The following is a 15,542-nucleotide window of genomic DNA, read 5'->3' as shown; positions in this document are numbered from 1 at the left end:
GTCTGCAAATCCCCCTTTCTCCTTTCTGTCCCTGCCTTCTACTCATCTTTTCCCACCTCTTAAAACCCTATCGCTGTACCCTCTGCAACTCACAATCCGTCATCAGCAAAATCAGCTGTTTCTTCTACCAGTTCTTAGTAGGCATCCCTTAACTTCTTGGTTTCATGAGAACCTGTAACTTCTCTGAACACACCGTCTTCTGTGAAGTCCTATCAAGGGCTGGCTGTTTTTCTTCCCACAGCCCTCATACCTCAATGCCTGTACTAGGTGTCCTTCCTCTTTTATGACTGATTCCTGTCCTCCCTCCCTAAAAAGTCCAAATCCTGAGTCTCCTCTTATAGTCATGTTCCAACCCCTAGTCATTACTTCTCATTTTTTGTTGATTGAGCACCTGGCTCATTATCTGCAACACTACTTCAGCCTTAATTTGTGGATTAAATCTTCAGAGATGCTTCTAACACACTGGTTCTCAGTTCCTTGACCTCCTTTCCTCCAAGAATATTTTCCTCTACCCCACCTCATTGCTGTAATTTCTTCTTACTCTCAGTTCCATGTGTTTTACACTCTAATCATCACCTTCTGTCTTCCTAGCTCATTACTTATTCTAACAATCCTTCAGTCCTTTTGGAACCTATTTTCCATTGATGCTGTAAGCTTTTCTGCCCCTCATACCTCTAATGTCCAATCTCCCCTCTTCAGTCTGCCTCATTTTCATAGCCATTCTAATCACCCCTTGCATACTATTCCCTTGCCCTTCTCTTACATTATCATGCTCTTTTGGTAATGGTGATGACTCAGTTAAATCCTGCCCCTCATCTATCCTGCCCTGATTCCACGCAATGTAACGTGCCTGGACAAGACCACTCCATCATACTGACACTCTTTAAACTAATGGTTGCAATCCTCATGTAAACCCCTAATTTAGCTGCTTGGCAATCCCAAAACATGTCTTAGCTTAATTTTGTCCAGCTCTCCTGGACTAGTTCTTCTCAGTCTGTGTGTGGTGAAGGACTAGTTTTTTCTCCACTTGACTGTGAACAAAATACAATGAAGTGAATAGTTAAGAAAAATGACATTTTAAAAAGACATAAAAAACATAAGCCCGAATTTTTAATTAGATTTAACTAAAATGAAATCACGATTCAACAAATATGTGCCGAATAATCATAAGAAAAGAAGAAATAAAATTATGAAAATTATGCATGTTCATGGAAAGTGTTGCTGTACAATGAAACAAACCCATTGATCACACGAGGCACACTTCTGTTTCTGTGCTGTTAAATTATTTATTGCAAACCAGTAACAAACAGTTTGCAGAACAGCATAAGACCTTGGACCGCACTTTTGAGTAGCACAATCCAAAATGACTTCTAAAGTGATTTTTTTCACACCTCCTCTGTTCTAATCCTTTCTCTATTACCCTCTTATAGCTGGTTACTTTGCTGCTTATTTCACCGAGAAAAACTCAAGCACCCAGCAGAGAATTTATGCACACTTCATTAGCATGTACTGTGTCTGCCCATCCACCACCGATGCCTGTATTTGTCTCCTTTGACTGTGGTTGAACTACACTTCAACCGTGGTCAGCCCCTCCAGGTGCACACGTTCCATTCCTTCTTGCCTATTCCAGGAGGAATCACTGGCAATCCTCCCCTGCTTCTTTTACAGCTTGAATTTTTTGCTCTCTACTGGATCATTCCCCATCAGTATGCTATTATTTTTCCCATTTTAAAAGCAAAAATAAGCCTGTATTAACCTCACTTCTAGCTCCAATTACCACCTCGTTCTCTGCTTCCCTTCACAGCAAAAATTCTTGAAAACTTTTAAACCCATTGCCTCTAATTCCTCTCCTTTTATTGTCTCTTAAACCTCCTCCATCAGATTCTTACACCCCTCTGCCAAAATTGCTCTCTTAAGCTCACTGGTGACCCCCACATCACTAAATCCAGTCGTCAGTTCTCAGTTCTCATACTACTCAATCTGTCAGTGACATTTCCTACAGTTGATTTGCTCCTTCCTTCTAGAACCACTTTCTCCACCTGGCTTCTCATGCTCTCCTACTTTTCTTCCTGCCTCTCTGTCAGTTCCTTCTGAGTCATCTGTGCAGATTTCTCTTCTTCTCTTTAAATCTTAACAGAGGAGTGCTGCAGAGTTCAGTCCTTGGGCCTCACTTTTTTTAGGACTCTCCTCCAATCTTATGAGTTTTCTATCTCAAGACTATACTTCTGTCTTCTCTAGACCCACATATCCATCTGCCCATACACACCTACTTGGATATGTAATAGTCAACTCTAACGTGCCTCACAGTGGGTCCCTAATTTCCCCTCCCAAACCTGCCAAAGGCCATCCCCCTCTCTGTTAATGATAAGTCCATTCTTCTAAGTTTCAGAGGCCATAGACTTGCGCAGCTCACTCCAGTCGTTCTGGCATTGTTATGATTCTAGAGCATATCAGCATATTCTTGCCTCAAGGCCTTGATATCCCTCTGATAGTAAATGATTCACTCTCTCAACTCCTTTAAGTCTTCACTTACTGTCACCTGCTCAACAAGACCTACCCTGACCAACCTATTTAAAATTGCAACTGCTCCTCCTATCTCCACCCAAAACTTTGGTCTGATTAACCTGGCTCTGATTTTTTTTCCTTCATAGCCTTTACCACCTTCTAAAATGCCTTATAATTTGTTATATTTACGTATCTCTTGCCCTATGAAAGCATAAGCTTTAGGGCAGGGATTTTGTATTCAATGCTGTATTATTCAGTGCTTAGAACAGTTCGTGACATAGACGTAAATTCTCAATAAATATTTGTCCAATAAATTTTTTAAAAGGTAAATTATAAACTTTGATTCTGAATATCCGTTTCCTTAATATAAATTTGAGAGGAGATGAACCTTCTTTTCTATCTTTTCGTTTTGTATTATAAATCTGCCCAGAACATGAGACTTAATTCCATATTTTTTCTAAAACTGGATAATAAAAAAGGAACAAAATAATCCATAAGCTGCTTTTCCATTGTTGAATATTTGATTAATTTTTATTTATTGAGCAGTATTGTGGTTGCAAAGATGTAGTCTTATTGGTCACATCAAGGTAAATTGAAAGCTATAGTCATTTGGAACTTGACAGAAGTGATGGTCGTACAACATTTGAATGTGATAAATGTCATTGAATTATTCATTTTAAAATAGTTAATTTTAGGTTAAGTGAATTTCACCTCAATAAATTTTTTTTTCCAAAAATTATAACCATAAGGGAAAGATTAACTGACATATTGCCTGGGTGGGTTGTGATGTGAAAGCAAGAATGCCAAGAAAGATTTTACAGAAAAATTTATGATTGGGCCATGTCTTTAGGGACAAATAGAAGCTCAGCTGGAGGAGAAGGAGGGAAGGATATTCCAAGTACGTATGAGGATACAAACTCAAGAAACATATCTCTTTGGCAAACTGCAAAATGTTCAGAATTCTTGGAATCAAGTTTACAAGAGGAAAAAAAATAGCTGATAGCTAGCAAGAACTGAACAGTAAAGTGCCTTTTAGGCCATGCTAAAGAATTTGTATGTTATTCTGGAAATGATTTAGACCACAGAAAGGTATTTAACAGGGCAATGACATCATCAAATTTGCTTCTTAGTAAAGGAACTCTAGGGGGCGTCTGGGTGGCTCAGTCAGTTAAGCATCTCTTTTTTTTTTTTTTTTTAACGTTTATTTTATTTTTGAGACAGAGAGAGACAGAGCATGAACGGGGGAGGGGCAGAGAGAGAGGGAGACACAGAATCAGAAGCAGGCTCCAGGCTCTGAGCCATCAGCCCAGAGCCTGATGCGGGGCTTGAACTCACGGACCATGAGATCGTGACCTGAGCTGAAGTCGGATGCTTAACTGACTGAGCCACCCAGGCGCCCCGAGCATCTGACTCTTGATTCCAGATCAGGTCATGATCTCAGCATCCTAAGATTGAGCCCTGTGTTGGGCTCCATGCTGAGCATCGAGTCTGCTTAAGATTCTGTCTTTCCTTCTCAGTTAGTCCCTCCCCCACTCACATTCTCTCTCTCTCTCTCTCTCTCTCTCAAAAAATTAAAATAAAGAAAAAAAAAAGTAACTCTGTTGATCATGTGGAAAGTAGATTGAAAGGGATTGGAAGGAAATAAATGAGTGAAGATTACTGCCATAGACTGGGTCAGGGATGATAAAGGGATAATGAATATACAAAGCAGATACAGAAACAGTTTAATGCTCCGAGACAGGTATGTTCTACCATTAAGTTGAAAAAACTGGATTAAGTCTCTCCCAAAAGAAAATGTAAAGCCATTGCTGTACCTGCTACTTAAATGATAAACTTAATATGTTGTTAATTTCATTACAGGAAAAGATTAGAAACCCATTTTTTTTTGTGGAAGGACCAGAGTATGCTGTCACTCTTCTACCTTTCACCCACACTACCATGAGAAGTATAACACTTCTCCTTGGAATTTCAAATTGAAGATTTAGAATTCATTGAAACAAGGAGTTTAAGGAATTTCCTGCTAAAATTATCTAAAGATGCTGTTTAAAACCTTAATCAACTAATCACCAGGGTGTTTACTGCTGTGTTCAAAAGATAATTAAGAGGTTCCATAAGGATTTAAACTGAATCCTAGGCCAGGCACTGCTGGAATGTGGGAGGATTATATTAGTCTAGTACCACTCATGTATTCAGTGTGTGGGATCTTTTAGTGCTCTCTCTTAACTCTGCATGTTTCCTGTCAGAAACGGGAACACGTCTGCTTGGGGGATATACATGGGAAGAGTGTTAAACACACTCCTTACCAATTTGAGACTATAACAGAAGGGTAGGTCTGGGAAGAATGCTGAAAGAGAATTCTGCCAGGAGTATCACCTTGAGAAATGACTCGTTGGTTCAGTAAATTGCTTCATGCAAATTGTGCCAAACAGACGCTGCTGATGTGTTATGAAATATACTTCCCTGCCCGGATGCCAGAAAAGGCCCCAGCTGGCTTGGCACCACCCCAGTTCAAAGAGGGCGTAGGAGGCCATTTGAATTCCATTTTGCTCCAAGAGATAAGGCCAAGTAAACGAGAGATTAGGGAGCTGAGGGAAGTGGCAGAGAGGACAATCGTGAACCCTTCAAGGTACAGCCAGTATAAAAATACAGAAGAAAGCTGAATTTGTGATTTCTTTCTTTCGGCAAAACCAAGTCATTAGGAAAAATAATTCCTATTATTCAGTTTCTACTTTCTGTATTTGGAATTTTTAAAGCTAGGAGCTAGCATATAAGCAGCAAGGTAGTAATAATGCAATTTTAAAATGTTTTAGAATATCTTTACTGCTTTTGAAAAGCAATATTTACACTCAGATATATTGATGAAAATAACACTTAAGGCTTTGTGCAAACAGCAAAAAAAAAAAAAAAAAAAAAAGCTAAAAAATCAACTATTATTTGTCCTCTGGTAAACTACCCATGGCATATTTCATTCAGAATCATTTTCAGGTTATTCAGCAGATACATAATGTGCCCCTATATATGCATTCATTGGTTAGGAGTTACAAAGAATAAAACACAGTTCCTTCCTCTTTCTCCCCCATATCAAATTCAGTGGTGGAAATAAGACAAATAAGTTTTTAAAGTTTTTTTAATGTTTATTAATTTTTGAGAGAGAGACCAGAATGTGAGCAGGAGAGGAGCAGAAAGAGAGGGAGACACAGAATCTGAAGCAGGCTTCAGGCTCTGAGCTGTCAGCACAGTACCCCACACGGGGTACCCACAAACCGTGAGATCATGACCTGAGCCAGAGTCAGACACTTAACTGACTGAGCCACCCACGGGCCCCAATTTTTAAATATCATTTGATAAATAGCACAAGTAAATGGGGGTAGAATGAAAGAAAGAAATTCATTTACTCTAAAGGACTGTAATCTGTGTCATTAAAATGCTATTGGCAATGGGTAATTACCAAAGGAAGCTTAAGAAAGAAAGGGATATGATCAAAGCTGTGTGTTATGAATATTAATCTGTGGAATGTCTTGGAGGGAGAAGTAGGAAGAAGACAGACCCATAAAGAAACTACCATTCCTCTGGTCTAAAAGCTGGAATAGTTTCCCACTGCTTCCTGAATTATGCATGACCTGGTATTAAACCCCTCTCAATGCAATCATAATAAATTTTGGTTTTCTGTGTTCTACCACACTTCTAGAGGCTCTAGCTAAATTGGCCTTCTTCCTGTTCCAAAACAAAACAAAAGTTGTATGTTTACAATTTCTTGGCCAGTTTTTTCCTTTGCCTGATGTGGCCCCCGTCTCTAGGTATCAAATATTCATTCATTCATTTGTGGGCTGGAGCTATTATAGGGCTTGGCCATTGACTGGTAAGGTACAAGCTGTTGACTTACAGCTTACAGAATTAGTCGTTCAAATGCATAATTAGAATTCAGTGTAATAGGTGCGGTGACAGAGCCAGAAGATGCTGTTGGAGGAACCTTGAGGAGGTGTACCTTACCCTCCTCTTAGGGACTTGGTAGAAGGGAGGATTTCTGGAGGAGGTAATGCCTGTCCTAAGCCTTAGGGTGACTAGGAGTTTGCTTGGCAGGTGTAGATAAGAAAGTAAGGAAAGATATTTCAGGCTGAGAGAACCAACTAAGCAAAGGCGCTGAACTACAAAATAGGGAATATATTAGGGAAGTGCAAGCAATTTGGTATTCCTAGAATGTAAAAGCTGCACGAAGCTGGACACTCAGACAGTGGCCAGATTGTGGGAAGCCTGGTATACTGCCTTAGGGAGTTTGCACTTACTCTATAAGGTAGTAGTATTAAAGCACTCTTTTAGCAGAATCCTTTCCTGGTGGAAAAGCTTATGCAGAAGCCCTATACGACAGATAAACTTGGAATCATGTGCCCCAGAAATGCTTTCTTTTGCTGTTAGCATTATCTTGGTTTCCTGTACTTGACTATTAATGTGTGTGTACTCTGACTGAAATGGAAATTAATTCCTATGTAATTCTAAACAAAATGAAAGGTGATTTGGCAGAAAACATAGAGGTATATGTTACGTATATAATGTTTTCTAAGTAACCTGATTTGTTTGTCCCATGTTGCTCTTCATTGCCATGGATGATTTGGAACTAACAAAGAGGACTGAGAGTCAGAGATTCAGTTTGACTTTGTTATTAACATATCTTAGATACCCGAGAAGCCATTTACTCCTTACTGTGTTCTCCTTTCTCTTTGTAAAATGGAATGAATGAAAGCACTTACCCACCCACCTGCCTCCCCTGAGGAAACAGAGCACTCAGAAGCACAGTATAAGGACAAAGAGGTGAAAAGAAAAAGTCCTCTAATTTTTTTGGAACTAGGAAGAGCTATAATATTTAAGGACTAATTCAGTGCAAACAAGCAAGTGTGAACTCGTGAACTAAATTAGGGCAAATCAGAAAGGACAGAATTGCTTTCCTAAAATTGACTTTGTAAAACTGATCTCTCTGGCTGTGTTCTGAGACTTGTGAACTCCAGCTTAGTTCATTTGAAGATACTTGGAATACGATCCCTCTAATTTTCAAAGGGTAGATCAATATGTTTTAAAAATTATTTTAGGTAAGGATCAATCAATAGTGCTGTAAAAGTAAAATATTGTTAAGATATGTAGATTTAGAATAAAAGTCAACACTATTCTCCCTCAAATCCTGAATGAGAGGTAAAAATGCCCTAACCTTTCAGAGTGACACTGATGTGGAAATGTTGGGGTTTGGAGCCTACGGCCAATAAAGAATTGTTGAGAGGTCTTAGGTGCAAAAAGGCGGTTTTGTTAAAGCCTGGGGACAGGACCTCTGGGTAGAAAGCTGCACTGGGGTTGTGATGGGTGACTGATTATATTCCTTCAGGTTGGGAGTGGGTTCGGGACAGCACAAGCCTCCAAGGTATTTTGGAAACAAGGTTTCGAGGATCCTGAGGGACCGGCTGTTGTTAGGAAAAGGTCATTTATGACTGTTTAGTAAAAGCTCAGTCACAGACCCTTCGGTTGTGTATCAGTGGGCCGAATGCTTAGAGGATGATTGCCAACCTATATCTTGAGGGGTGGAGATAAAGGAAGTTTCCAAAGGAATTTTTGTATGTTAAAGTAGCCTTACGGGATCCTAGAAGTTGGTATAATGCTAAGCTAAGATTGCCTTTTGCCCCTTAGCAAAGTGTCATCATCAAGGCAGCTGAGTTTCTAAAGGAATGTCACTCTGCCTGTCTCAGTGGACTGTAAGTTGTTTTGTTTTGTTTAAGTTTATTTATTTATTTGGAGACAGAAAAAGAGAGAGAGTGTGTGCGCTCAAGTGGGGAAGGGGCAGAGAGAGACAGGAAGAGAGAATCGCAAGCAGGCTCCACGTGGGGCTCCATCATACACCATGAGATCATGACCTGAAGCAAAATCAAGAGTCCGACGCTTAACTGACAGAGCCACTCGGGTGCCCCAATGGACTGTAAGTTGTAAGGAAATTTGATGTTTTTTCTTTTGCCTCTGTTTCCCACATCAGTACTTTGAATGGAATTTTCAATCATAGTTTAAGTTTCAAGAGTGGGAAATGAAGACTCTGTATGAAAACTTTGAGAAAATAGTTGTGTGAGTGAATTTTAGGCCCGTATAAGAAGTTTGATATATTTTATATTTCTCTTCCTTAGTTACGTTAGAGACAAAGTATATGATAGTAGAAGCCATTTCTTTCTTTTTCCTGGATATGGCCTTTATAAATTTCTACAGAAAAGATCGTAATGGGTCATTCCTTCCTAAAATATAAAAACAACTACTGTCTTTTTTCTGTGAGGCTTAGGCCTTCATTATTTCAGGTAACAAGTATTTTTAGAGCTAGAACAAAAATAGTTGTGTTTATTTATGTTCATCTCTTCGTTCAAAGACTCAAACTATGTTTCGCCATTCTATCCTGCTTTGAAGGCAGGTAGAGGACACATCTTTGCCTTTCTCACTCAGAGGAAGTTATCTGACTTCTTGGTACTGCTACTCTTTTAATTATTTAAGTAGAGATAATTAATTTCCATCCTGAAAGGGATGGATGGATGATTTAGATTACTGTCCGTAAAATCTTATATTACAGAGGACTTTGGACTTTTGGAAGAGCTCATGTCCTTATTGATGAAATTATTTGGTCTCCCCTTATTTTTTTAGAATTTTTCTTAATTCTGCCTTGTGGTTTCCCGATGTGCAAGCACTAGCCATAGTTTTATGGTCATGAGGAAATGGGGAATTTGGGGTCCTTTAAAGAGTGTTCAGACTTTTAGTTCCTGTGAAGACATTAGGACTTTGCTCTTCAGATCCTCAGTAACACAGAGAGTTTCCCTTGCTGTCATCCCTTTGACCCCAGGCAGAGGAGTTGGGTTACCGAGGTGAGGCAGAAGGCATATAAAGTTAAGCATATAAAGTTAAGCCTGTATCTATCCCGACTTGGCTGGATCAGTTGATGTGTCCACTGTAATCATTTGGAGAAATAAATTATTCCTCACCTGTAAAAAGGGATGATGATAATGTCTCCCTCATAATGTCACACAGGTAAATTCCTTAGCTTTGCACAAAGTAAGAGCTCAATGCTAGTCATTATTACTGAATTTTGTTGAAATTTCAGTATTGGAGCCAGACAAAATTAGAAACTGTGCCCAATGACTGACGTGTTTTGCCAAACTATTTAAGATGTTACCAATATTATTGTTGATTCTGATAAAGGTTCCTGGTAAAATATCTTTGTGAAAAAGCTTTTGCCCTCTGCCAGTAAACAAAAATGATTTGGTCTTTTAGCATATTACCAAAAACAGGGGGCAGGGGGACTTAGAGTCATCCTGTAACTCTACAATGATGACCTGTGAGTACGTTTTAAAACAGTTATTGGTATTAGAGATCTTTTGTACCATTCATAGTTCTTATTCCACATATGCAAACAACACTTGATAGATCCCTGAAATTAGGCCAGAAAGAAAATTTTTAGGGTTTTAATAATGAATCTCACTTTTAGAAGAAAATATGCCATTTGATATAGGTATCTATGCAAGTTTCCATTGAAATGTGTTTTATTAACTGTCTCTAAATGCTTAATTGCAAAATTGAAGAAAATCTGATGATTTTACTATTTTTATCTAACAAAACCTTCTTTAAATTGAGTTTTGGAGCTAATTCTTCCTGGCCGGCTTTTATTTCTGTTTACCTTATTGAGCATTGGTCAGAAGAATTGGAGCTTGTGAACCAGTTTCTGATTATAAAAGAGTCTTTGTGTGGGTGTTTTGTTTTCTGAGCACCCAAAACAGGTACACACCTGGATATGACTTGTGCGTACTTCAGGTAAAGCTCATTTACATACTCACCTTTCCTGATCTTTCAGGTTCCTTTTTAAAGAAAAACTTCCTCACAAGGGGTGGGTAATGTCTTACAGTTGTAAATACTTGCTTTCTACATTTTGCCTACTTTGCTCTAATGATTATGAACTCCTATCTTTATTAGCTAAAAATATTCAGTGTGAAGGTAGCTATGGCAAGTTCACTATTGAGTTTCACGTCTTTTGTCTTTTGGTTAACTAGATACCTGTGGAGGGAGGACAGGAGCAGCAGACAGATTCCACCAAAGGGCGATGCCTGAGGAGAACCGTCAGTGTCCCTTCCGAGGGCCAGTTTCCTGAGTACCCACCAGAGGGCGCCACTAAACTGGGTAAGCTAGTAAAAGGAAACCATTCCCAGCTTTTATCCGGTAGTTTATGGGCTTGTTATTGAGTGTTAGAATAACACAAAACATCCAGCTTTTCCTGTTCAGTGAGCGTGTTGAAATACAGTATGTTCACACAGAGTTAGCGGTCAATAGAAAGTTCTGTTTTTTGCTACCAAGTGGCAACAAAGTTATTTTACAGAGCTAAAATTTATCTGAGTGCTAGGACCACAGGCCTAGGCAGAACGTTGTTTCTGAGTTTACTCCTTGGCTTCAAATTTTGAAAGAGCATTAAGTGATCTTGTTGAAGCACTGAGATTCACTGGGGAGCCAGTATTGTGTGGAACCTTGGTGTTGAGTGGTTTGTGTCCTGTTCACACAGCTACTGATGTTGCCTTATGTAATGTTGGATCAGGCTAATTTAGCTGAGCTAATTTTACATGTCCCACGTAAGTTATATTCATGGTTGGAGTGGGTGACAGTAGGGAGAAATGGAAAAAAGAAACCCGCTTGAGTTGTTGTGCACAAAAGAATTACTGTCAATATCAAAACTCTTGCCCTGTTTCCTACCAAGTGTATTCTGTTTGATGTTTTGTGTGCTTACCAGTAGATATGTAGATTATTAGACAGGTCAGGTGATTCTAAGGAAACATAATTAAGATGATATAAAATAACAAAAGAATGTGAAAAGTAGGGAATACTTTGGTGCTTTGTATTGTTGTATTATTATTTGCTTAGCGAACCTAGACATTAAGTCATAGGCATTTGATGGGTAGATATACAGAATCATTTCTTGTCTCTATGTTGTGTAATATGGATAATTCTGTGATTTTGGTGTATTTTTGAAAATCAGGATTTGGTTTTTTGGTTTGTTTTTGCCTTTTTCTTCATTTCTCTTCATTTTCTACATGGAACTCAGAATTCTTGCTCAGAATCTGGATCCTTTATTTATCGTTATTTTTTTTTAATCCTATAACAGTTGTTGCTTTTCTAAAAATTAGGTGAGCAAACACTTTTCTTCAAGGAGTCACACTTGAAGAAATCAAGATTTCCTTTCATCTTATTTCCACTGTACTTCTTTAGCATGTGTTCAAACCAGTTTAAATGTGAGCCTAAATTACATTGCAAACCTGTCTGGGTGTAACCATTTTATAGTTTATTTATATTTCACGTACAGGTCCTATGTGGCTTGGACTGGCTCAGCGTCACCTTCTTCAGCCTCTTGCTGTCGTTATTTGTAATGTTATGTTGATGACTGTCTTTGCCATTTCTCCATGAACCTTTGGCTGTTCAAGCTTTGACCTACAAAAGTCACTTAATTTTGAAGAAGTGTAATCATAGTCTCAAATGTTATTACAATTTTATAGAAGAGAAAACTATATAATAATTCTTAAAAAGTCTCCACCATTCCAGGTTCTGATCCCAAAGATAAACTCAGATGAGTGGCCAAGGTGTCTAGTCCAGAGCCAACCTTCTACCTCTGCCCTTGACTACAAGTATGGTAGCCATCTAGACTCATGGCGTCCGTAATCATTTTCAGAGTGGATGTCCTCAATTAGCACTGAAAGCTATTGCTTATAAAAGGCTACTTTTACAGTCATTCTTCCTTACCTTTCTGTTTAATGTTGAATTAGATAATTATTCTGTTCTGTTTTTGTCTCCTAGTGATTTGTCTTTAGGCAAAATTTTCTGCTGTCAAATAGTTAACTGAGTGATTGCTGTATATGTAACATTCTGTGCCAATCACTAAGAATGAAAAAAGATGTAAGATAAGATTTCTGCCTTTAGAAGATTCTTATGTAGTTAAGAAGATAGATTATTGATGACTAATCACAGTACATGTTATTACTGTGGCATATTATATTGTGTGGCTTTTATTTTTTGTTTTTTAAAAACCTTTCATTTATGCAGCGAATAGTTACTGAGTGAAAACTATGTGCCAGGTGCTGGTCTAGGCCCTCAAAATATAGCAGTGAAAAATTAGGCAAAAATGTGTCCTTTTGTGGAGCTTACATTCTATTGAGGAGTGACAGACACTAAGCAAGAGTAATAAATGGACTATCTACTGTGCTAGATGGTGATAAGTACAAAGAAAAAAATAAAGTAGGGAATGGGGATAGGAATGGCAAGGAAGTGTAATTTTAGCTAAGGTGACCAAGGAATGCCTCTTGTTGAGTGACATTTGAGTACAGATCTGATAAAATAATGACTGTTAAGCATATAGATACTTGACGGTGAGAGGTTCCACCCAGAGGAATGGCTGGCATAATGCAGGACTATGCTTGGGCTGTTGTAGGAGCAGCACACGTGCCAGTGAGGCTGACACGGATGAACAGGGGGAGAGTGGTAGGAGATGACATCACTCAGCCCTTTGGCAAGCAGGTCACGATGGTCTTGTGGGTCATCATAAGGGCGTTGGCTTCTACTCTGTGAGATGGGGAACCCTTGACTTCCAACCGAATCTGCTTGTTGGATTGGATATGGGAAGTAAGAAACAGAAGAGTGAAAGATTTTGGTTAGAGCAGCTAGAGGAATCAGGTTATTATTTTTTTTTAATGGGAAAGACTGGGAGAAACCCACTTGAAAGTGGGATTGACTGGGAGTTCAATTTTGGACGTACTGAGTTTGAGAGTCTTGTTAGACACCCAAGTGGAAATATGTGAGTCTGGAAATCAAGAGAGGGAGGTACGGATTGGACACAGAAATGTAGTCCTTTGGGGGCACCTGGGTGGCTCAGTTGGTTAAGGGTCTGACTCTTGATTTTGGCTCAGATTATAATCTCACGGTTTGTGCAACTGAGAACCGCATCAGGCTCTGTGCTGACATCGTAGACTCTGCTTAGGATTCTTGCTGTCCCTCTCTCTCTGCCCCACCCCACCCCCAAAATAAATAAGTAAGTGTAAAAAAAAAAAAAAAAGAAAAGAAAAAAAAGAAGGAAATTGTAGACCTTTAGCAAATAGATGGTATTCACAACCATGAAGTTAAATGAAATCACCAGGGAAATGGGTGTAGGTAGAAGAGAGAAGTCCAAGACTCAGCCCTGGAACAACACTTAGAGGTTAGGAAGATGAGGAGGCCCTGGCAAAGGACAGACCAGAAAGGAAGAATGAAAATCCAGAATTTTGCCTCCAAATAAGGCAGCTGAGTCAGGTGTGAATGGGGAAACCCTTCTGGTTTTACATGGTTCTTACACTTGGCAAACTCTAGATTCTCTTTATTCTCCTCCAGTAGAGGAATCCCAAACACTGATCAGTTTGTGCAGATACCATGTAAAATCATGGTATACATTTTGACTTCAGGTATGAGGTCGTCATCTATGGAGAAATGCCCACTCATGGAAAACATGCGCTTTTTACTCTACTGCAGAGAATGTAGGACAGAAAGGAGCTCTCTGAATGTACAGGGTCTGTGAAGAATTTATGGTGGCTTCCAGCTTACTGTACGTCACATATTTCAGACTGGTTAAAAAACTTGTGAATGTAAAAGGATGGGAAGGCCCATATTTGTGTCTCACACCTAGTTTAACATGAGCACATTTACGCTGATGAGAACCTAACAGATGTCAAAAACTTAGCAAAAAAAAAGTGTGCATGGGGTATGGAACAGCAGAGTGGGAAGTGGCCAGCAGAGAAAGTACTTCTCACTCGGTACTTCTCCGACTCTCACATTCAGCACTTTACAGATCACCCAAGATACTAAAATGTATATGTACACTGGCATTTGAGTCAGGCTTTGATACACCAAATTCTTGCCCACTGAAACCGTGACGTTTTCTTAAGGCATATGAACATCACGTCTAAAGCACCCATCTCCAGATTTAGAAAACCTAGGAAAAACTACTTACCCCTGGTGACAATATCCAGATTTTAATTTATTCATCAAAAAAGGAGTTTTCAAATTCAAACAATGCAAAGCAATGATTTGCTGAATTTTCAGAAGGAAATTATTTCTTCTGACAGTAGGGTCTTTGCATACTGACAATATCGGGAGGTGTGTAAATCAACCGCATGAGCTAGAACTAGTAAATATTTGATTTTCAAGACTCATTTTCAATATTAAAGGTAACCTACATGAATTCAACTTTAGAAAGCCGTCAAATACCATCAGATAAGAACAGTGTGAAGTAGGGGGAAGGGGAAAGCTGAGTGGGAGACAGCGTTTTTGTGAAGTGTACATCTATGGAAGGAAGTTGTCTATCCCTGCATGTTGTCTACTGCCTGGCTGGTGGGGGGCACAGCAGTGAATCGGGAACTCTGTCCGTTCTGTTTGTAGCATTTCTCTGACAGACTCAAAGCCTTACAAGTGGTGACTGAAAGCTGCAGAGCCTCATGCCTCTATTTTGTTATATTATGATAAAAGCTTATAGTTACCCTATGGTCTTACTTACAGAATCTCTGGATTTTTAAAAACCTGTGCCTGTGATAAGTAAGTCTGTTTCACTATCATGAAGTCCTCAAAACCCAGAAGCATTTGATAAATATACCTATAATTATAATTTAACATAGTATGTCTTTGATACATAGTACCAAACTTTGGGAAAGAATGTATGAAAAATCTTGTAGGGGCAAAGTTAGCTGTCCAAAATTTTAATGTTTATGTAAATGAAGGAGTCAAAAAATTTAACATGCTTCACCAAAGAAAGGAACCAAATTGAAAAATCTTTGTGGAACAGCCAACCTTCTGTCTACGGAGTGCTAAGTTTATTAACCTAAGTGATAAAAATTTAGGAAACTTTGAAGAAAATTACTATTAAAGCAGAATATCCTCTCCAAGTCATTTATAAAATTATTATAAAAGTTAACTCTTTTAATCAAAATTATCAGAGGATACTGATTGTTCAAACCTTAGCTTTAACCCTGACCTTC

The 15,542-nt window shown here is 38.8% G+C and overlaps 1 protein-coding gene across 10 annotated transcripts in view; it reads left to right on the top strand.

The window, feature by feature from the left end:
* Positions 1–15,542, top strand: part of RASAL2 (RAS protein activator like 2) — a 358,056-nt gene that overhangs the window by 180,473 nt on the left and 162,041 nt on the right. For 8 of the 10 annotated variants that reach the window (XM_019426063.2, XM_019426070.2, XM_019426072.2 and 5 more), the window contains exon 3: positions 10,557–10,683. The exons of 1 other annotated variant lie outside the window; for it this stretch is intronic. In XM_019426063.2, the coding sequence (XP_019281608.1) occupies positions 10,557–10,683 (127 nt within the window). Of the gene's footprint in view, positions 1–8,343; positions 8,459–10,556; positions 10,684–15,542 lie in introns of those variants that run through there. One more of the 10 variants, XM_053909230.1, reaches the window with a different exon arrangement.

This window comes from Panthera pardus, unplaced genomic scaffold (assembly GCF_024362965.1).
Source record: "Panthera pardus isolate Hobbes unplaced genomic scaffold, ASM2436296v1 HiC_scaffold_21, whole genome shotgun sequence".
NCBI lineage: Eukaryota > Metazoa > Chordata > Mammalia > Carnivora > Felidae > Panthera > Panthera pardus.
Note: the sequence above shows the minus strand (reverse complement) of the source record. Positions and strands in the feature narration are given on the sequence as shown.